The sequence below is a fragment of the Tyto alba genome, unplaced genomic scaffold (genome assembly GCF_018691265.1).
Source record: "Tyto alba isolate M040663 unplaced genomic scaffold, T.alba_DEE_v4.0 Super-Scaffold_18, whole genome shotgun sequence".
Lineage (NCBI taxonomy): Eukaryota > Metazoa > Chordata > Aves > Strigiformes > Tytonidae > Tyto > Tyto alba.
In genome coordinates, this window is record NW_024881280.1 from 4,124,368 (window position 1) to 4,147,301 (window position 22,934).

At 45.0% G+C, this 22,934-nt stretch overlaps 1 protein-coding gene across 2 annotated transcripts; it reads left to right on the forward strand.

The window, feature by feature from the left end:
- Positions 1–3,303: 3,303 nt before the first annotated feature.
- ACCS (1-aminocyclopropane-1-carboxylate synthase homolog (inactive)) lies at positions 3,304–18,511 on the forward strand. Of its 2 annotated transcripts, XM_042791158.1 has the most exons (16): positions 3,304–4,053; positions 5,200–5,813; positions 7,307–7,366; positions 8,200–8,211; positions 9,999–10,069; positions 10,619–10,688; positions 11,844–11,910; positions 12,364–12,461; positions 13,048–13,125; positions 14,113–14,213; positions 14,923–15,012; positions 16,050–16,095; positions 16,222–16,363; positions 16,971–17,113; positions 17,495–17,648; positions 17,923–18,511. In XM_042791158.1, the coding sequence occupies exons 1-16, from the start codon at positions 3,417–3,419 to the stop codon at positions 18,219–18,221; spliced, it is 2,682 nt and encodes an 893-aa protein (XP_042647092.1). In that variant the 5' UTR covers positions 3,304–3,416; the 3' UTR covers positions 18,222–18,511. The 2 variants fall into 2 exon arrangements, with proteins under 2 accessions (XP_042647092.1, XP_042647093.1); XM_042791159.1 differs by lacking the exon at positions 8,200–8,211.
- Positions 18,512–22,934: the final 4,423 nt, after the last annotated feature.

Here is a 22,934-nt window from a genome sequence, read left to right on the forward strand (position 1 = left end):
ACTGAACTTTTGGGAAACAGGCCAGCCGGGCAGCTGACCCTCCGGTTAAATCTCTCACTGGTGCATTCCCCGCCTGCCAAGGGGTCCCCCTGCTTGCACGCTGTGCCTTCCCACCCGTGGGTTTCCACCAACACCCGCAGTGGGTTGCAGGCCCAGCCGGAGGAAGGTAGCTGGGGCTGGAGCACCCTCTGCAGGGACCTTCCTCCCATCACCGCCCAGCCGCCTGCCCCAAACACCTCCATCCCACCACCCCTCCTCCCGCAGAGGGTCGTGGGCCGAATTGGCTCCGCAAAGCTTCGTCTCGGGGTGGGTGGGCAGTGGGAACTGCTAAATCTCCTCTCCGCAGGGAGGGGGTGGCGAATGACATTCTCTGGGAGAGGGGTGGAGAGCAGACCGATCGCGGAGATGCTAACCCAAACTGCTGCTCCTTGTTAGAGGCCTTCAAGCTGCGAAGAGGGTGGCTAATTTTAAGGCTTTTCCTTTAGTTATTAAAAAAAAAAAAAAAAAAAAGCTGCTGTAGTTACAACAAAAGGCTTTATTGTTACCATCTGACATTCAACTGAGTTGCAAGTACTCCGGCTGCTTTTGGGAAAGTTTTCCCTACCAAAACCACCGTGGTGGTTGTCACATTTCCCAGCTAAAGGCCTGACGTGCGGTAGGCCCCTTCCGCTCAGCTTACAAATGCACTGTAAATAAACAGAAATTTCAGCTTCCAGGACTTTAATTTCAGTGCTGTCTGTGACCATGCCATTAAACTAGATTCTACATTTAATGAAAATTTGAGTATCATTGCCTACAGGCACTGGCAGGAGAGCACAGTCCCCCGTGCCGGTGGCCTGCAATGTGTAGGGCAAACACTGTTGTCCAAGATTTAGCTGATTGTCAACCAGTTGCATCAATGATTTGGAGACCTGTAATAAACTAAGCAAGTTAGTGAAGCCAAACACCACTTTCAGAGGGGCTGTTTTCAGCATCACAAGCCACGGCTTGTTAGAAAAGGAGTTGTGGTACACAGTTTGTTCGAGAAAGGAATGCCCGGTAACTGCGGCACTCGGCTGTCATCTGCCCAGACGAAACCGGGGCAAGAAATTTTCTTAAAATAAAAAACATACTCTGTGGCAGCACTCAGTTTGGACTTCTGAGCTTGGTGCATGAAAAGGAAAGGTAGAGAGGGTTTTTTGTCAGAAGAGTGTTAAAAGAATTGGCCTGCTTTAGATACATCAAATTAGGTGGCACCTACACTTCTGTCACTAAAATTAAGCGTACAAACCAGTTCAGAAAATAAAGTGTTTTGGTTTTGCAGTTCTCAGTGGCTCACAATGTGCTCATTTCAACACCATCCCTCCTTGCACTTTGGGAACACAGTCCCTGTCAGTCCTCTTTTCCATCTGAATTGGAAAAGCTGCTCAAACCATTATCTCAGTAATATAACAGGATGTGATGTTTGTTCTCAATGCCACGTGTGCCTGACACGATTGCAAGGGAAGCTCTTAATTTAAAAAATCATGTTTCTGCTTCATGTGGCATAAAAAGGTAGAAACAACTGAACCGTGAACAATAGTTCCAAGATTTATTATTATTGTTTTATATCATGAATCTAGGTTCCATCCCTTTTGATGCTTACATTTTGAAATAGTGGCTGTTTCTGAAGCCAGGGCATATGTTGAGTTACTTTTGAGAACGCTGTACTGATGCTCAGCTAAGTTATGGCCCTCAGGTATAACAGGCTGCAACCAGGCTCTCAGGCTTCTCTGAAAAGCTTTTTAGAAAGACTATTCCCTGCTGCCTTTAATCTATTTATATTTATTATTAACCTTCTATCATCAATGGCTCTATTCATTGTTGCCCTGGACTTTGTGTACTCCGGTACACAGTCAATGTAAACGTCCTTATATAATTAAGTCTGTATCTGTAGAACATAGAGTGCTGTTGCCATGAAAAACCCTAGGAAAGTAAAAGCACATCTTTCTTATGAAGGTGTGGAAGTACAAACTCTAGTTAAGCAGACCACTGGAAAAAAATCCAAACTATGATCTGGTCATAAGTTATTAGGAATGGTAGTATTTTTAAAGTTGAGTCTAGTCTCCTTTCCCCCCCCCGCCCCCCCCTAGAGACAGTACTCAAAGTATTTCACAAAATCTAAAGATCAAGATTTTTATTTCCATTTCACAGACTGAAAAATGGAATCACAGAGGCTGTGATTTATTAAAATCCCAAGGGCAGTTAATAAGAGTGGGATAAACCCCCCACGGCACTGCGATGAAGCAGATCTTTCGATCTAAGAGGAGAATCACAAACCTCACGCGTGCTTCACAACCTGCCCGCTACCCTTGAGGACCGTGACACAGGACGTGCACACGCTGCGTTTTGCTCTCTTTTTCTCATCAGTTGACCGGGTTTATGTTCATACTCGCTGCCTTCAGGGCTCAGTCCTTACCCCGGCAGGCTCAGGCTGCACTTGCCACAGGGATGGGTCAGGGTGCGACACGCTCCGTGCTCACGGCCGCCTCGGTGGCCGATGCAGCAGCACAGCTCCGCGGAGACTCCAGTTGTGCAGAGCCACATCCCTGCAGGGAATCTGAGCGGCTGGTGTAAAAGAAGAAATCCTGTGCTCGCTCCCCGCAATCCCCCACCCCACCCAGGGCCGCAGCAGAGGCCGGGGGTGTGTGTGCGCGTGTATTTGGAAGGATCTGAACCTTGCCGCTAAGCGATGAGGGGTGCGAGAGCTGATGTGACGGCTGGTCCCGCTGTACCTCGCTCAGCTCTCTGGCTGCGGGCGGCCAGGCGGCCCAGCGGGGCAGGGACCTGTCCCCAAGCCGTGACCCGGGTGGGCGCCCCACGGGCACCCCGCACCTCCAGTAAACCGGCCCCCGGGGAGGGGGGGGGGGGGGGGGGTGTGTGTGTGACAGCGGGCGCGGCACCGTGAGCTTGTCCCGGGCTAAAGTTATCCCGGAATAAGGCTGCACGCATGTGCGTCACCCCGGATGTGAACATGTCGGCCCGGCTCCCCGCTAGCTCGCTCCGCCCGGCCCCGGCGGATGGGCTAAGCCGCGCCGAGCCGTGCCGAGCCGCGCCGAGCCGTGCCGGCGGCCGGGCAGCCCCTTAGGGGCGGCGGCGAGTGGGGAGTTGGGGGGGGGGGGGGGAGCGCAGGCAGGGCCGCCCGGGCACCGTCAGGGTCACGGTGCGAGAGCCCCGGCCCGGCGGGGGGCCCGGCCCCCCGGGCGGGGACGGGGCAGGGGCAGCGCCGGGCCGGGCCGAGCGGCGGGCGGGACCCCCGGCGCCCCCCGCCCCGGGAGCCCCCGCGGTACCGCCGCCGCCTGCCCGGCGCCCCTTCCCGCCGCTGGCCCGGGGAGGGGGGGGGGGGGGGGGGGCGTTGGTACCCCGCCGTTCTCCCCCGCGGCCGGCGCCCGGGAGCGATGGATTTTCGGGGGAAGAAGTACGAGCGCGGCAGCAACTGGTCGGACCCCGAGGTGGTGGAGCTGCTGCAGCTCTGGGCCGACGAGTCGGTGCAGATGGAGCTGGAGAGCTGCCTGCGCAACCAGCACGTCTTCAACCGCATCGCCGAGGTGCTGCGGGAGAAGGGCATCCACCGGACGGGCGACCAGTGCCGGGAGAAGATCAAGAAGATGAAGCTGGAGTACCGGCGGATCAAGGACAACAGCAAGGCCCCGCGGGGCGGCCGGACCTGGAAGTTTTACGAGGTGATGGACCGGGTGCTGACCAGCCGGCCGGCCCTGGCCTACGGCTCCCTGGGCGGCAGCATGATGGCTCAGCAGGTGCTGCAGGGCACCATGGTGGAGAGCTACCACCACCAGTTCGCCTCCTCGGCCCTGCCCTTTGGACACTCCCAGCACCCTGAACTGATGGAAATCAAATGTGAGGAGGTGAACTCTGATGAGCACTGCTTGACCCCAGAGCCCCCACCAGCCATGTCTTACCAGCAGGGCTCCCCTGAAGAACAGGAGATGGAGAGAGCCTTCCTGGAGAGGGCCCAGAACGACTCTCCCATCTCCAGGGTGGAGATTCCCACTGAAACCAGTGTTTCACCTTCAGGTAGGGATAGCCTTTTACATTCCAGCATAAGGTTTCTGCCTGGTTTTCCAGAAAGAGAGATTTTTTTTTTCCTGGTGCAGAGATAGACACCTGGTTTTCGCACTGATGTTTGGATCTTTATTTTTCCACGTCCCAAAAAGCTTTAAAGTAGAAGGCTGGTATCTGCATTCATAGTCTTCTGGCCATTCCCGAAACGTATCTTGCTGCAGGTAAATAAAATCTAAAACTACTGTGCTAGGCTAAATACTGTGTATGAAATCCAAAGGGCTGGCATGTAAGCTGGGCTAGGCAGTTCTGTTAGATTTCTGCAGATAAAGCTGACAGCACTTACCTTATTGAAAAAAAAAAAAATCTAAAAAATGGAATGATTTTTGGTATCGTTTGAATATCACCAGGGCTGTTTGCAGTCCTCATGCTGAATTGTATCAGGAGACCCTCTTCGGCCATGGCTACGCTATAAACCTGCAGGTGAAACCTTCCTTGCCGCCTTTTTAAAGTATTTTCTGGACCTAATATCTTAGGACACTCAGCAATGAAGAGTGCTTGGGAGTAATCGTTGCCTGGCTTTCTAAGCTGTTCATTAGGACTTGGAAAAAAGATCTTTTTGAAAGTCACTGGCAGAAGCAGCATATCTCTTCACGGGAGATGAGACTCCTGCACTGAAAGTGCAGTTGGCCATTGCTTGGCTGCCCGGAAGGGTACAGTCTGGAAATCTTGGGGGATTTCAGGCCAGCCTGGGACAGGCTGGTGGAAGAGCATGACATGATGGGGAAGAAGAGAGATGATAACCAGTGTGAGGTTAATGCCTGAGGTCAGGAAGAAATCTTACGTCCTCTTGACCATGATGGTTGCGTAGTTAGTTCAGTGGAGGGAACTGACGATGGCTCAGGTTAATTCAGAGGCGGAGTGCGGGGCTGGGGCTGGCAGCATAATGGGGTGCCCAATGTGTGAAGTTAAACAAAGACTTCAAAAAAACTTGCAAACTTCCAGATGTACCTGACAGGTTTTACTTTGATTTTGCTGTAAAACCCTACAGCAGGTTGAAGGATGTTTCCTAGGAAGGGCAGGGGAAGGCAGCAAAGCATGTCTGCGCCACTTTACTTGCTGCGTGTTTAGTTTTTCTTCCATGCTTTTATGTGTTCGCAGGTTTCAGCGAGCCCAACATGGCAAACTCATCACGGATCCAGAACGTGGTTCCCCGGCCCGGCTTCTCTGCCTTGCACCGGCTGAGAAAAAAGCGGAAAGGCCAGCGCGTGAAGGACCCGCTCGATGATCTCCTGCTGAAGACCCTCACATCTCAGCGGGCCATGGAAGAACGCTTTTTGCAGATGGAAGAACGCCGATTTCAGCGAGATCTGGACGTGGAGGAGCGTCGGATGCAACTGGAGCAGCGCCGGTTTGAACTGGAGCGGGAGCATGAGTTCCGCATGTTCAATGTCTTTGCTCAGATGCTCAGCATCCTAAAGCAGAGCCATAGTGGCTCCTCCTCCTCCGTTGCGATGCCTCGGGGCTTGGACTTCAGCCAGGCACTGTCCGAAATTGCGGGAATGGGAGGAGGAGGCGGCGACCTGCAAGAGATGAGGGCTCGGCCGCTTACCGGCAGGAAGGTTGATATGCACGGCTTCTGTAACCCTGGGGACTTCCAGAGAAGCCCCTACCTCTCTGCTCGTGGCAACATTGCCAACATTTTTCGTGGCTCCACTGAGGAAGGGTACAAAGCTTATCATGCTGACAAGTATGATGAAGACAAGAACCCCAACGTGAGTGAGAACCTCAAAGTGTTTTCCTGGCTTTCTTGCTAGGGAAAAAAGCGTTCTTACAGGTTTGCTGACAGATATGCTAGATGTGTGGGGGGTTTTTTTTTTTTGGTCTCAGTAATACACGGCGGGTCAAGATGTTTTAGGAAGAGAAATAAAAAGTAGTTTTGTAGGTCATCTGTGTACCAAAGAGGGATGCCGTGTTCAGCTGAGGTTTGCACGCTCTGAAATCCCTGTCGGGGAGATACTAGCAGTAGTAGACCTTGAAAGATGTAAGAAATCTTCAGGAACAGAGCTCCTGTTCCTCCTTTCACCTCTGTTGCCCATCTCTGATTATTTGATTATATCTGACTATTGCAGGTGATGGAGGCAGGAGATACAACAGCTAAGTAGTAGACTTTTTTCTTTTTTTTCTTAATTACTTTTAACTAACACTCAGCACTTTTTCTGCGTATTTACACTCGGCTGCTCAGTTGTAAGTAGCTCATCATACCCCCCTTGTGGCACAAAGACTGAGCGTTGATACTTCATGGTAAATTATTACTGAGTAACAAGTATACTAAATATAAATAATGATTTATATGTGGATTACTTTTAAATAGATCCCGCATTCAAATACCGAACAACTTGAAACTTTTAAAATGTTTCATTATTAGCCCTGACTTTAGTCACACTGTGTTGGGAGGTGAAAACCAAATTTTTAAGATAGAAAAACACAGTGAAATTTGTGATACAGAGTGCATCATGAGGCGCAAACTACGTCTTCTACCAACCGTTGTCTATGTAGGAGGTAGGTTTTTAAACAGGTATCTAGAATTAGACTTGGTAACTTCATAAACGTACAGTTAATTAGATATGCTTTCACATTCTTAAAATTTTATTTACCAACCTCTTCCGATTGTGAAAATCTGATAGTAGACTTGAACTCATCAAGACCTGATGAAGTATGAAATAAGCAGGGCCAAATCCTAAACCTGGAACTGTAGGGTCAGCTCTCCAGAGGGGAAAATTTAGTTATTTTAACCACTTTTCATGACTACATGTTTATGTGGTTTCTGAGCCAATCAGTGGAGTGGAATGGTAATGACTGATAAACAGATGCTTTTAGATAAAGAAATGTATCCAAAACCTTGTTTAAAACTGCTGCAGAAGGGTAAACCTCAGTTTTCTCAGAACTGTTTTAGTGTTTCTTTTGTAGTTAGATATGTACCAGTGAGTGAATTCAAGACTAAGTTAAACATACTCTGTAAAGAAGAATAAACCGTTAGTACATATTTATAGACAGTTTATTGACTGGGAAGCTGAGTGCCTGGGATATATATGTAAACACACACACGTAGTTAGGTGTCTCGAGTTATATATGGTGAAGTTTATGTAAACTATGTTTTGACTTTTCCTTGGTAAGCTTTTTGGAGGCAATTTAGTGAAGTGGTAGCTAAGGTGATGTATGCACATGGCTTTCGTGTCGATAAGCAATAAATTATTTATTTTTCTAGGGTATAATAAACTTTGGCACCAGTGAGAATAAACTCTGCTTTGACCTGATGTCTAAGCGGGTAAGTCCTATTACAAAACAAAATGCTGAATTTCCTGTGTAGTTCCCCCTCAGTGCTTGCACCTTCCTTGAGTTACTGCTATTGCTCAGGTTTCTCTGATACAATTTTTTGTGGTATATTTTTTATGTGTTGGAAGTCACTTTTGAATCCAGCTATTCGTACATTTATTTATGTTATTTTTTCAGGAGGATAGGAACAAGGGTGTTTTCCTGTTCCTCTTCTTGATGGGTTTCCCTTTGGGGAGGTACTTGTCTCAGAAAACTAAATGAAGAGAAGATGCACTTTATTTTTTTCCTGCTGACAGTAGTTGATTTAATACAGAGGTTTTGAAATTAGTTTTGAGCTCTGTTTAATTCCAGCGATCTTCACATCTGTCCATTTTAAAGTTACACAGTTTGGACACCCAGTTCTGACCTTACCCAAAATGTGTGAGGGTGGCCGCTCTTGAAATTTCTGGAAAAATCAGGCTGGGCCAGCTGCTACCTGCTCACTTTGCTCAGCTGCACCAGGGAGAGGCACGAAACCCACAGCACATCTCAAAAAGTAGAAGTCAAAGATCGGCGACAGAACCGTGCTGTAGAGGAGTGTTTCTTGATTTCCGTCAAAATGACTGCCGGGGTGCAGCCAGCGAGGCGGGCGGGTGGCAGCTTCTCCTCCCTGAAGTTGTCTGCGGGGAGGGAAGGTGGCTCGGGGCCGGACAGCCGGCCTCTGCGCTTTGAAGTTCGTGGTTGCTCCCCTTCTGCCAGTTCCCACCCTCAAAATATTCCTTGTTTTATTTCTGCCCGCCACTCCACTGACTCTGGGGGACGGTACCCCACCACTCCGCCTTCCAGCTAAAAGAACAGGTAAGGCAGGGCTGCGGCCTGCACGAAAAAGGTGCCTTCTAGGCTGCGCAGGTGGTACCTTCCTTCCTTCCTTCTCTGTCCTTTCCCCTTAAAACTAACACCCAGCCTGCAGTAAGTAGTGCAGAGGGAGATGGTCAGCTGCATCTCAATCAGCCTGATTACGAAAACGAGCTAGGGCTCCGTTGGCTGTAGTGAGAGGGGCCGTCGGGCCCGTGGCAACGGGCTGAACAAAGGTATTGTTGCCAGTTCCTCAGACATCGCAGCCTGGCGTTGCGGTACGGATTCACTGAATGCAGTGCCAGCTGGGACTGTAGGCAAATAATTTCTTCCTATTTGGGACAATAAATCCTTACTGTTTCCACTGGATAAAGTAATGAATCAGATTTCTGTCTTTTCACCCTTAAATCAGAGAATATTTTGTGGCGTGAGATTGCAGATGGTCTTCCGTTCAGTTGTCCTGTCTGGTTTCCTTAGCCCTTGATGCATTACCTTTAAGGGTTCTCCTCTTTATTATTGCATAGTCTTTTTCAGCCAAGTCTGCTGATATGTTTCATGTTGCATTCTCTAGATAAGTTTAGGAGAGAGATCTAAGGAGGCACAGTTCTGTGCTACATAGGCTTCAAGAACATCCACAGCTGATTAGTTCTATAATATCAGGTTGTAGTTCTGCATGGGATAAGGACAGTGTCTTTAAACTCCAGAGCTTGGCACCGGTTATTAAAACACCAGTACAGAATGTTGTGGTTCTCTTATGATGTGAGAAACTTTCACACTGCATGTTGAATTTCTCTCCTCCCTTGCACTATCACCTACTTGTTATGCTCCCCCCACTCTCACCTTTTTTAATATTAACTCATAGATTTGGTTGCCATTAAACATTTGGAAGGTACATTGTCCGTACTAGTTGCTTATCACCACTCTGCTTTCCCTTGCAACTTCATAGAACTGGATTATGTGAAACCCTGATATTTACAACCTTTAAAATATTTAGATAAAAGCAGCGTGCATACTTTATCTAAATAGAAATATTAAAAAGGGCTCTGCAGTTCAGGTGAACCTGTCTTTGAGATCAGAATGAGCTTCTAATAAGGAACAAAGTGGCTGCCCCGGGGAAGAATTATCAAGATAATTTCATTTGTCTTCTGTGTTTTGAAAGCTCCCGTTATGCTCTAACACTTACCAAAACATAACAGAGTTACAGATCTGAAGGAGCTGCAGTAACTTGGAACTCAGATACAAATGAAAGCTAGAATTCATTAAAAAATTAATATATTGAATGTTGATTAAAGAAAATACGCATCTGACTGTGATTCAAAATCCTTTCTGTCTCTGTCTGACAGTTCAGACCTGAGCTTTCACAATTGGGGCTTACTTTCCAGCTGAAAGCTGTTGTCCTCAGAGCTTGGGCAAAACACTCTTTGGGACTCTTTAGGTTGCTTCATTTGCTGGAAAAAGTCTTCTGCAGGCATCTTGGTTGTGGGCATTGGGTGTATTGCCCGTTCTGCATCCTTTTTGTTGATCTCCGCAGCAAAGTTTTGGCTGCAATAACTTAGCAGAAGCCCATACTTCACGTAACCTGAAGTTACCACTGATCAGTTTGCTGGTCCTTGCTTTTCCAAGCTGCATTAATTTTGATGGTCAGCGGCTTTCTCAATCCAGTTTTACCACTGGTGAAGTTGCACGTGTGTGTGTGTCTATGCAGGTATGTACCTGTACATGGATCCCACCTATCTCCATGTTTCTCATATCAGTGATTGTGCTTTAACGGTTCTTCTCGTTGCTCCCAGCTGACACAGACCGATATGAATCTGATGGAGCCCCCACTGCTTCAGTATCCTGACTGGAAGGGACATATGTTGTAAGTCTCCTCTTTTCTGCAACACTTCTCTTTTTGACTATTTGTCTGATAAGCAGAATGGATGAATACAAACTGCTTCAGCTACACTCTCTAGTTAAAACTTTTCTAGGTTGGTTAATCATCTTTTTCTTTGCAAAACTGTAAATTAGCTGCCCTAACAAGTTAATCCAGTTTAAAATCCTTTTATGTGAGAGAAGATGCACATTTTCTAAAGCAAACACAGTTTTAAAAGCACTATATACATTGACAAATTACGTAACTCCAAACAGCTCTTTGAAACATAGTGAACACTTGGGGACTTTAATCTTTCTCTTCTGTGCCTCAATTAAAGCTCATCAGAAATGTATGCACCATTATAGACATTATCCGTGACACCTTTGCCATGTGTAAAAGTCATGTCTGTGGCATGGGCCTGAGCTATCCTGTTTTCCAGATATTTTCACCAGACTTTACTGTGCCCTGGCTTTATTTTCCTGAGATGTGGACCTGGGGAAGCCCGTCCTCTTGGAGAATAAGCTGAATCAATATTTGCTTTTGTGTCTTTCTCAGTTTACGGGAGGAAGTGGCTCGATTTTTGACCTATTACTGCAAGGCCCCTGCACCTCTTAAGGCAGAAAATGTGGGTAACCCACTTTCCATTGGTGTCTGTTCTAATGTATTGCCATTTGTTGTCAAACAGTTTCATCTTCTTTTTTTTTTTTAAACAAATGATTTGGTAAAATGACAGCCTTTTATCATGTAAATGAGATTGATTCATAGCCATTTCAGTAGCTTTCGACGCACACTTCAGCCAAAACACTTTGGGTCTACTGTATATTTACCTCATGCTTTACTTTTGTGTGCCAGCTCCTCACGGTAGTGCTCTCAGTGGGGCTTTATGTTTTCATCTCCTTATTCAGCTCTGGGACCTGTTGTGCCTGTATCCCTCAGCCTTGACAAAGAGTGCTCATTGTTTCAGTCGAGTTTAATTTTGTCCTGCTCTACTGTTACACCTCAGGACAAAAATCTGTAATTGAGCTAAGAGTAGTTTTAGCCTGTAAAAACAGACCTTCCTCATCCTCGTGGCAGTGTTGTAAGGAAGGCATCAAGACCCGAGTCTCTGCAGGACCTGCTGGCTTGGGAGAGGGCGCGGGTGCCCGCGGGTCGGGGGCTGCTGCTTCTGCCCAGTGCTGCAGGCAGCGGGAGCTGGTGCGGCCACCGCTTTTCTGGCGACGGGAATTCAGCAGGAGCCCCGTCCTGCTCGTGAACTGAAGTGACCGCCGATCAGTCTGCTGGTCGGTGCTGATCCAGGGCAGCAGATTCTGCCTGATTCTTGGAGCGAAGCTCACGGGACCTGTGGGCATCTGTTTTCTAGAGGCAGGAGCCAAACCTGCTGGTGTACGAGACAGTGGTTTCCACTTTTGTGCGACTTTGGCAGGAGGTCAGAGTTGCTGTTACCACAAACAGGCAGTAACACGTATTAACTGATAAAAAGTAGTTTGCTTTTCTAGCAGTTCAGAACTGTTCCCTATTTATTTCCAGAATTAAAGCCTAGTCTTTTTCTAAACTTCGTATTAGAATCAAGAACGGCACCGGGACAAAGTGTCTCTGAAGCAAAGAACAGGATTAAAGTTATTTCTGGTAGAAGTGTGGTTTCAGCAGGAAAATTCTGAGAATGTCCTTGCTAGAGAATTGGGGAGAAAATATATTTTAGTGGTACAGTCAGAAATTATTATTTTATAGTGTTGTGTTTCTATGGACAGAATTATCACTAGCCTTTCTCTTTCTTCTGTAGGTGATTGTTTTAAATGGTTGTGGCTCTTTATTTTCTGCATTAGCTACAGTCCTTTGTGATCCAGGGGGTAAGTGGATGGTTGGGAGATGTTTTTAATGTTGATTTTTGCTGGGAAATAACATTACTCTGTTTAAATATTGTTTGACAGAAGTAGTGGAATTGGCATTGGCCTACTTCAAAGTTCTTGTTTCCTGCAAGATTACGCTGTGAAATTTATCATCTCCATGGTCTGCAGATGTCAGGCACTCACACTTGATGTCTTGTCCTGTCTGCCTTCACTGTTGTTGTGGTGCTCTGTTTCAGTTTCTTAGACTAAATGTGAGCTATACTCATGTTTTCCTGGCTTCTTGCAGAAGATTAAAGAATTAACGTAAAAGTAAAGCAGAGGGAACGGCGGTAACATTACAGTGTTTCCCAGAGGGCACAGCTGTTAAAAAGCTTTCCTGTGTAGCTGAAGTACATGAGAAGAGGGAGAAGGACTGTGACCTGTTGACAACCAATTTCGTTTTCTCTATTCCAGAAGCTGTTCTGATTGCTACTCCCTTTTACGGTGGTATTACCCAGAGTGTCTTCCTCTATGGTAATGTCAAGCTGGTGTACGCCTATTTAGACAGTAAGGTAAGATCTGAGGGAAGGGAATACCAACCTCTGTAGTTAAAAAATAATTGATACTGGGAAGTGGTGAGCGAGCTTTGGGAACCTCTGAAGGCAGTCCTCAGAACAAGGAGAGCCTGAAGCTCGTGGACGTTTTCCCAATCTGTTGGTGGGAAACTGGGCGCATAATTTGCAAGAAAGTTTTTCGAGACCATAAATCTGGATTCCAGTCTTGTCCTTTTCTTGCATCTTACTTCTAATAATGGCTCTTGGGAGGGAAAAAATGGGTCTTTTGAGCCTTGGAGACAGAAGTATGTACTGTCCTACTGGAGATGGTCCTAGGGGTGGAAGAGCAGATGGAAATCTTGCATTGTTTTAGTTACTCAAGGATAACTGGAGAATTCTCTGTGTGTGGCCAGCCTATGATAAACATTTCCTTGATTTTATTTATTTGTTGATTCTCTCTGTAGTATAAAAGGATAAGAAGATGGTTGCGAGGTCATTATTGTTGAGGGTTTATTTTCTTTTGGGGAGCTTTTCTCAGAGGATTGACTCAAGGCAGACCCTGTTGAAATAACTTGGCTTCTATTATCTTTGTGATGTCTTTCAGATTACTGGAACAAGCACTCGGCCTTTTCAGCTTACAGTGGAAAAACTGGAAAAAGCCTTGCAGGATGCCCGGGCAGAGGTGAGTTTAGCAGAGTTTCACATTACCAGTTAAGTCTACAATGTGTTTGAGATGGCACGTCTCAAAACATTTTCAAAACCTAGCACGTGGCTTTCCGGTTGTCCTTGTAGACCGCATGAGATTAGGCTGCTTGCAAACTCAGGGGCAGTCTTAGAGGGAAGCCACTGGTGTCGTATCTGTCCAGTTTTGGTCACAGCAGAAAGGCTAAACCAGGAGTACCAGACCACTCACAAAGCACTGGAACCCATTCGTATCACCAAAAAAAAAAAAAAAATACTTGGGCATGCCCTAAAAAGTCAGGACTATCCAGGGTTTGTCCTCAGAAAGGCCAGCTGAGTTACCCCAAAACTGACAGCTCTACACAGTAGTGCAGATGAATCCACTAAGAACAGTGAGAATTTTTGCAGGAGGGAGAGAGGTACAAATCCAAAGGATAAATGCAGCTGAGTATCACCCTTCTGAAGAGTTAGTCTGTAAGTTTTGACATTGTCCTAAACCCTATATATGTTTAGCTGTGCCTTTAGATCATTATGGGCTCTCACATCTCCAGCCAAGTATGCCCTAAAGGATAACAATTTGCATCTACATAAATCAAATTCCTATCTTTCTTGCCTCATTCACTGGCAATTTTCAGTAATTTGTTACTTCCCAATTAGCGATACAGCTCAGAGAAAGTTTTTTTTCCATTGTGAGAGCATCTTATCAGTTGGTTAACCAGATGGCAGTGGTTGTAGCAGACTCCCTCTTCTTAAAATCTTAGATTCATTCTATAATCTTTATCCTCAGTTCACTTTGCAAGTGATATAATTGTAAAAGAAACCTTAATTTGTGGCTACAAGTTTTCTCATCCAAATGTAACCTTTGAGGTGAAAAGTCATGGTGGAAACTTAAGGGGAATCTTGTGTCCCGCTCACTGCTCAAGTAGAGGGACTGAAAATCTATCCCATGATGGGCATTTCTTAATACTGTGTTATTTGTGTTCTGCAGGGTGTCACTGTAAGGGCCTTAATTCTTCTGAATCCCCAAAATCCCCTTGGGGACATCTACTCCTTGTCAGAGCTACGGGATTACCTGGAATTTGCTAAAAGGTACGTCAGTTTGGAAGGCTGAGGCATCCCAAGTCGGATATAGCTTCCAGAATCTGGTGGACTAATCTCCGTCCCTGAATTTATCTGTGAATATCTTTTAAGTTAGGCAAGCAGTCTATGCTTCACACACAGCGGTGGGCTTAAGAGAGGAGAGGGGCATTCTGGGGACAAGGGAACATGGACCATGCAGCCATCTGGCACAGCAAAGCAACTTTTATCAAGGAATGCAAGTTTTATTTGTCAGTAGTCCTAGCAAACACTGTGGTGCTGTGCTTCTCTGGTAGGAAGCTGAGTTCCTTTCCCAGTTTCTCTGTATGTGTGAAGACAAAAGAAAAATGTGGATATGGGTTCCCAGCTTTGTCATGGACCACAGATACTCTCTTGAGATTCAGAATCCGTGAGATTCTGAGCGGATGATGATACAACTTATTCTAGATGGGTAGCACATACAGGAATTAATTTTCACTAGTGCATTGGAAATGACTGAATTTTTATCTCGTTATATAGTTGCAGTGGGTGACAGGTGGATATATCTCAAATCGCTTCAGTGTGCACACAGTAGACCTGAATTGTGGAAAAAATGTTTTACTTCTGCAAAATCTGGCATTCCTCTTCTTTGTACAGAGCAAGTCTTTGCAGGCCTGAATTTATCTCTGCTTCTAAACCAGAAGCAGCCTTGTCTTGTAATCTCCATTTTGTCCTTTTGCAGACATGAATTGCATGTGATAGTAGATGAGATCTACATGCTGTCAGTTTTTGATGAATCAGCCACGTTTCACAGTGTCCTAGGCATGGACAGGTAAAATCAGCTCCTACTTCCCTGGCCATCTTCCAGTGACAGTTCAACATGATGCCTTGCTGAGAACTTGTGACTGGAAGTTAAGTCATGAGCTAGCAAATTCTGAGTCTGCCTTATGCTGATTTCTTTTTTTTTTTTTTTGTAATTTCTGAATGGCAAATGATTTTTCTCAAGTGTACTTTAGCAAGTAAAAATAGGTAGCTGGTTTTCTGTTGTGGTACACTTTTCAATGTGTGCCTCGGTATTTGCTTGTAAGACAGTCCCCAAAACTGGAAACACATATTTAATTTGTTGAAAGTGAGGCTTTTCTTCCTACCTAAACATTGTTATATCTTTCCCATGTTTCTGTTGATGCCTGTAAAGACTTTCTGTTGCTGTTTATTTTTTTTCATACATTAGTCACGGATCACAGTGTTATTTAGACGGGAGAATGGGTTTTATTAGGTATCAGTTTAATGAGATTAAAAACTTTTCAAATCTCACCTTTTAAAAATATGGTGTGGGGTTTTGGTGTTTTTTTTGTTTTTTTTTTTTTTTTTTTTAATTTTTTTTATTTCTAGTTTTCACCAGTGATGCTATCTTCCTTTTTGTGCTCAATTGCAATGAAATCAAATACACTAGGTGAAGTGTTAGTTCATTGTTGCTGGGCTTGGATGTACAACATCACAAAACAAGAACTTTATCTCACTCTGCAAAATATTGCAGAATTTACTTTTAATTCTTGGCAAATATATTGGCCCAGGCCTGATTTCTAGCGTTATATGTAAAACTTCATATGTGCAGGAAATCTGCGCGTGAAGTATAGCACTTACAAGTAGCTGTGTATCTGAAATATTTAAAAACTGTGTCTAGTTCCAGGGAGTTGCTAGCTTCTAAAGTTAGGCCGGGTTTGAATTTTCCCTACTTGACTGATGTTCCGTGCTGCACTGTCTGTCATCGTGTAATGCTGCCTCTCTGTTTCTGCAATGCTGCACTGGTGATCCAAAAGCTTCAGCATCTATGACACTAACTGCCCATCTGCATCCTTCTACATACAGATTGCCCGATCCCCAGCGGACTCATGTGATGTGGGGAATAAGCAAGGTGAGTGCTTCCCGGCTGGTAGGGTTGGCCTGGTGGCCTCAGGTTCCTCGTGCTGGAAAGAACAAGGCAGTAGTAATAGGATCCCGGTCTTCCCGTGTAATGAAGCAGTCTCTGTGTCTTCTGCAGGACTTTGCTGTCTCTGGGATTCGTTTTGGTACTTTATATACAGAGAACCAAGATGTTGCCAACGCAGTGGCTTCTTTGTGTTATTTCCACGGGGTTTGTGGACCTGTCCAGCACAAGGTCGCACAGCTGCTTAGAGACAGAGGTGAGTCAGTAGCTCCATGTATGATCCTCTGCTGTTCTGTGTGTCTTGATACGTGGGGGATCCCCCTCTTACTTTCCCAAGTGGTCTTCTGTTTGTACAGCTTAATCATACAGTCTTCCGTAATCCAGAAGCTGCCCGTGTAACACGAGGTTGGCGGTTCTGCAGAAAAGGACCGTATCTGCAGAGCTCCTGATCAGCAGAATTAGAGAGGCAGCTGTGAAGAAGTGCGATAGCTATTTGTATAGAAATAGCCAGTGTTGTGTAGAACCAGCTGAGCAGAAACAAAGAGTACAGGCTTGTGGGATGAGGGAAATGGAACTGGATTTCTAGCTCTGCCCTCGATGGAGTGCTAACAGTCCACAACAACCAAGAGCTATGAATGTAGGGAAACTTCCTCAGGAAGGTCAAGAAGGTATTCTTCTGCACAGATGTGAAACTGCTAAATCATCCTTGCCCCTCTTTTTGTTATTTGAGGAAAAAGAAAACCAAAAGATGAGTTGAAGGGTGAAATGGGAAAAGCCACTCTGAGCATTTTAGAAGCTTGAACAGATGTGACTTCTTTCTCAGTTTGTGATTTTTTTTTTCTTTATCTTCTCCTTCTGGTCAGACTGGATCAACCAGGTGTACCTGAGGGCCAACCATGCCCGCCTAAAAGCTGCCCATACCTATGTGACAGATGAGCTGAAGACACTTGGAGTTCCTTTTCTCAACCGCAATGCAGGCTTCTTTGTCTGGATTGATTTCCGAAAGGTTGGTAGCCTAGGAAGGCAGGCTTCTCCTGGGATGAGGGCAGGCACGTGGTGCAACGGCATCTAGAGGAAAGTTTCACCCCGTGATAAACGTCTTGTTTTAACAAATCTGTTGTCTGATGAGCAGAGGGAAGGGCTGCCTGGTATTTCTTTCCGCTCTTTTCCTTTCGTCTGTCTGTGCGTTTCCCTCCTTGCAGGAATCTTACTGCTCTCGAGCTACTTTCCTCCCCATTTCTTCCTTTATATCACAGCTGCTGTACTTCAGAGGTAAAAGGTGTCTCCCCCGGCCTTTGCAGACCTCATGGGAATCACAAATTCATGAGGATCTCAGTGATTTTGCCTACATGTTACTAACCTCTGGCCCTTCTGCTGACTCTCCTAGTACCTTAGGACAGGCACATTTGAGGAGGAGATGCTGCTCTGGAGGCGTTTTCTGGATAACAAAGTCCTCCTGTCCTGTGGTAAAGCCTTTGAATGCAGCGAACCCGGATGGTTCCGCATCATCTTTGCTGACAAGACCCACCGGCTGCAGTTAGGTGAGTAACCTTCTCTTCTCTTTTTCCTCCCACCAGCATTTCTGCAGTTCTCTTTTTAATCCTAAACTTATCCTATTATTATTATTGTTATTGTTATTATTGTTATTGTTGTTATTATTATTGTTGTTATTATTGTCATCATCATCATCCTCTTGTCTTCTCCAGTTTTCCTCCCTTTCCTCCCATCCTCCAAATTTTTCTGGATCTGACAGGTTTGGGGACACTTGTGGCTTAAACTAATCTACTGGTGTTTCTCCTCCTTACACCACTGCAGGTATGCAACGGATCCGCAAGGTTTTAGAAGAGCGTGAGCAGGAGATACTGGCTGAGGAGAAGGAGCAGCCTTGTCAGTCAGATCAGGATGGCAAAGCAGACAGCACAGATGAAGTCATTTTTGTGTCCCGCCACCAGGAGCCTACCTGTGCCAGTAGCTCCAACCTTGGTGACCTCATTGGCCTCCTGCAGCAACAGATGCGTTCATCTGACTGGCTACAGAAAAATACAGCCGAGCAGTTTGCACAGGAAAAGCCAGAGATCTACGATGTGTTCAGCAGACTGGTGGGGAAGCAGTAAGGGGTCGGTGTGCCTTCAGGGGTTTTCCTGAGCAGTGACTGACCTTGGGCCCCTAACAGCTCAGCAGTGACTTCCAGCAAATAATATATTTTCTGTATAGCAAGAAAATCACTTTGTAAAACCCTCCTCTCCCCATGTTTGAGATCTTTAATTTGTATTATATAGGTGCATTCCTTGGATTGGGGTGAGGGTAGGGAATGGTGGGGGTTTTGTTCGCCTGCTGCCCCCTGTCCTGCGGCATCATTGTATTTTGTATTTTATTTCTAATGAATATGCTCTTAACTCTCTTACAAGGTCCCGTGGTGTCATTTTTTATGCTTCTTATTTCACACTTTCTGGGAAGACGGAGACTTGAGATTGTTAACATGTGTAAAGTTTCCCTTTTCCTGAATGATGATCAAATGTAACTAACTATTCCGGGGCCCGAAGATGACTGCTTTTGGAAAGAGGTGTTTTTGGGAGATAGAACCCAGTGTCAGCCCTAACTTAGCCTCAGCTAAGGGTAAATAAGCGTGTGTATGGGTTCGTCTGCATGGGTGAGGCTCTTAGGAGAGCAGTCATCTAGTCTAAGTTCTGTAAAGCTTTTCATTTTGAGTTGGTTTCCAGTCTAACCTCAGATCAGACAGTATCCAACACCCTCAGTTGGTGAAATGCCCATTTTTGTTTCTATCCTTCTTTTTTGTATTCATCTAAATAAACAGCATCCGTTGGCCTCTTGGCACAGTGTCCACAAAAGCGCTGAGTAGGGCGAGGCGACTGAAAGTAGATGTTCTTTCTGCAGCCTTCCTATTCCTGGAAGTCCAACCCTGCTGGTTTAGCAGTGAGGTATATTGGCAGGACGATGAAGAAGATTGTTCCTTCTGCCACCACGCCAGGTCTACCTACTTTAAGCGCACAGGCTTCCAAGGTGGCACCCTCCACCGTTATCAGGGTAATTAAGGCAATTTTTTAGCCATGTTTGTCAATTTGCAGGGTAATTTTTTGATTAAATGCTATTCTTCAGTCTCCCCTCCTTTCTTTTCCATCTTAAAAGACACTGTTTCCTGTATGATAATGATCAAGTATTTCAGTTGGAAAGCTTCTTTCACGGATACAAAGCTCTTTAATTTCTGGTACTATAGAATTTTAGGTATCTTAAAGGAATGTAAACTGTTTTTTGTCCGTACGTACTAATCCAGAGGTCAAGAAAATTGCCCGTGAAAACTCTGTGGAAGTGTGCCTTTCTCCTGTAATTTGTTCTAATAATAACCAAGTTTCATCCTGGTGGCATGATGGAATCGGTTTATATAATGAGTTAGGGAGGTGAAAGATAAAACTTAGGCTAAATTCTGTGCTGTCAAAGCAGTTGGAATTTGCTGATCACAACTGAAGAACTGTCTTCTACTCTTCTGCTCCAGCCTCCAATATGAAATTGGAAAGGCAGGAAAAAAAATCCTTGGCTCCATGAAATACATGCATCTTGCTTAGCTTTCTTCTCTGTAGATCATTTAGGAGAAGGGTAGTATTGAGAGTTAACAGGAGATTCAGATAATTCTTCAGTTCAATCTTCAGGTAAACCAGCTTTCATCTTACAGTTGCTTTGTGAGGTGGGATGTCAGTGCTCGATGGCTCACAGCGGTACCCTGGTGCCTCTGTTGGTTTTGTTCCTGGGCATCGCAGATTTGGGCAGATGGGCATGTTCTAACGAGTGACAAAAGCATGTATGTCTCTATCATAAACCAAATTACCAAGGCATAGGTGGCAAATAATTAATGCGACCTCACTTTGGTGAGGTGATGGTGGAGAATTGCCTGGACAGCGAGAAGAAGAATCTGACCAGTGGCTGAGGAGAAGATGGTGCTGCATGTGGTGAAGTAACTATTTTTTCTCTCAGATGCCAGCCATCAGGCAAGGTTGGTGAGGTGATTGGTAGGAGGAGTATAAGGGATAGTTGTAAGCATCGTATTTGCTTGTAAGTTTGGCATTTGTCCATGTACAATATTTTTAAGTCCATTCTTTGATTATTATTATTTATTTTCCATTTGCTCTCGGGTGTCCACAAAGAAAACTATAGCACAAGACAGGTCTCTGTAATGGAACGGGAGGTGAGGTGTACAGCCAGAACAAAAATGGACTTAGCGGTTTGCCCCTTCTTATTTATGTATCCTAAGGAGGGTCTGAGCAACAAAAATTTAGGGAGAAAGCCCTTTGAAACGAAGATCCAAGTGAGACTGTACGGGCATTAACTGAAGTGATATTTCATGGGATTCCTATAACAAAATCAACCCATCAATTACTCTGAATTTTCTGTTCTTTTGGTGTTCTGGTCGCTCCTATGGTTGGAGTATGCTAATATCCAACAGTAACAGTTAATAAAATTTGGTTTTCACCTGTAGATGTTTACTATTCAGAAAGCAGGTTTATTGTACTGTCTCTGTGTGGAAGCAGCTAGTAAACCCCACCTCTCTGTAGGAAAGAGGGTGTAATACGCTTTCATAATCCTCACAGCTAATGTAATACGGCCCACAGTCACTTCCATCTGATCTTGCTGTAACTCAGAATAACAGGACAGACACACACTTCGTCGCATGGAATATTTTCCATGCTTTTTTTTTCAGGTTTAACACCTGCCTGAGGAGCTCTCCACTGAGGAATGTTAGCTTGGTCACAGAAACTCAAAATATAACTGAAAATGAGGTTAGAGAGAAACGTGATGGGAAGAGTCTGCTGCTGGAATTAACATTTGTTTTGACTGCACAAACCCAATAAATTTTGAAAATGGCCTTTACTGGTTGAAAATAACCAGTAAACATTTAGAAAGAGTCTTACTCTTGCTGTAAGAACACCCTGACAGAAAAAACACAGGCTCTGCCTGCACAAATTGTTTGTTCCTTCTGCTACCTCCATGTTAGATGTTCTCTCTGCTCACTACTTCTCATCATTATTATTAATGGCCTTTACTCTGTGGGTGTGGCAAATCTCTACAGAAAAAAAAAAAAAAAAAAGAAACAACAGCAACCTGGTAGAGAAATGATTAAGGACTGTCCCCCTGCAGCATTTCTTTCTTTTACCAGTTTGTCAAGCAATAGGCAAACAGACCAGTACCTGAAATGATGAAGCCAGTCAGGTCTATATTATAAAAATTGCTGCATTTCATCTAAAATAAGAAATGGTATCAAGATGAGTATAACACCGTGCCTTCAATACTTGCGTCCACTGTAATTAAACAAGATGATAAAATCTACTTGGCATATAATTTTTTGTGTTCAGGTTGTCATTCATTTTAACACAGAGGGGATCCTAGATGGTTTCATAGTCCTTCACAAGCTCCAGTCACTCTCTTATTTTCCCCTTTCTCTCTCTACTCCAGAGAAATGTCCAGCATTCTGAGGTTAGAGGTGGGAATTTCCTGTACAGCACTTCTCTTGGTTGTAGAACGTTCCCTAACATACATTTCAGGTCTACCCTTGATGTGTCCATGTTTGTGAGAAGGGAGAATATGTGAATCTCCAAATTCTTAACCTGGGTTACATTGCAGTTAAGCAAACTGCATAGGTGGGGCCCTTTCTAGATAAATATTTAGGAGGGATCATGCATGCTTATGGAACCAATGTGAAGAAAGTTTTCCTTTACAGAAATTGAATAGATCCCAAACAAAATATCTGTAAGGGAAAATATTAATGATTAACGTAATAGTTCTGCACCTTAACTGAAGAAGGGCAGCTGCTCAAATGTACTGCATGAGAGACCTTTTTTTTTTTTTTCTAAATAAATGCTAATACTGTAATTGTTGTCTTTCTCTGTTAGGATGCATCAAACAGAGCATCCAGCTGGGCTGACTGCTGCGTGCTCTCCCCAGCCCCATAACCACCCTGTTTCTTAAAACCTGCCTTGGGGTCAAATTATCATGTCTATTGACAATTTCTCTGCAGTCCTCCTCCAGTTACTTGGTTACAGAATTCCTCTGTTGCTCTCGTGCTGCTGGCAGAGCGGTGATTTCATCCCGTCAGAGAGATGGTGGCACACAAGGGTGGGATAAATGAACCTTCTCATGGAGGAAGCTACAGGAATCACACCCCCCCCGAAAATTTCTGCATCTAAAGCATCGGATGTGCAAAAGGGTAAAGCTGCTTTTGCACTTTTAACTGCATATGCGGCTATTTTCGTAAGATTGGCTGACCTAACAGGGGGTTGTTTTGGTCCCTTCTGAAGCAATTCAGACCGCATGATGAAGAACAGGGCAAGGTGACCTACAAGGATATATATACAAAAAGATGTGTATTCCATCTGAGAAAGTCAGAGTGGCAAGATACACTCGTTCTTCATTCCAATTAATGCTTTATTTATTACTGACTTACATAAAACTAGATTATCTGCAGACGACAAATGTACTAAAGAGTCTGAGATGGTTATAAATACTCTACTTTTTGTCCTCAGTTTGCCAGGATTGGTTATTTTTAGCAAATAGCCAGTCGACCTTATCAAAATGAAGAATCAAAAATAGTCTGGAAAAACACTGCAAGGAAAGGCTATTTTTAGCTCTCTGTCTATTCCCTGCTGCTATCCAGCAAGGTCTGATGGCACAGCTCATGCACGAGCACTCGGTTATTCTAGGCGAACGCTTGTCATGACCTGTTCCTTCCCTGAATACCTCACTGCAGAAAGCATTCAACTGATTAAAGATTAATGCATCTGCAAACCATGACAGCTGAAAGCTTTAGGGAGAGGGGAACA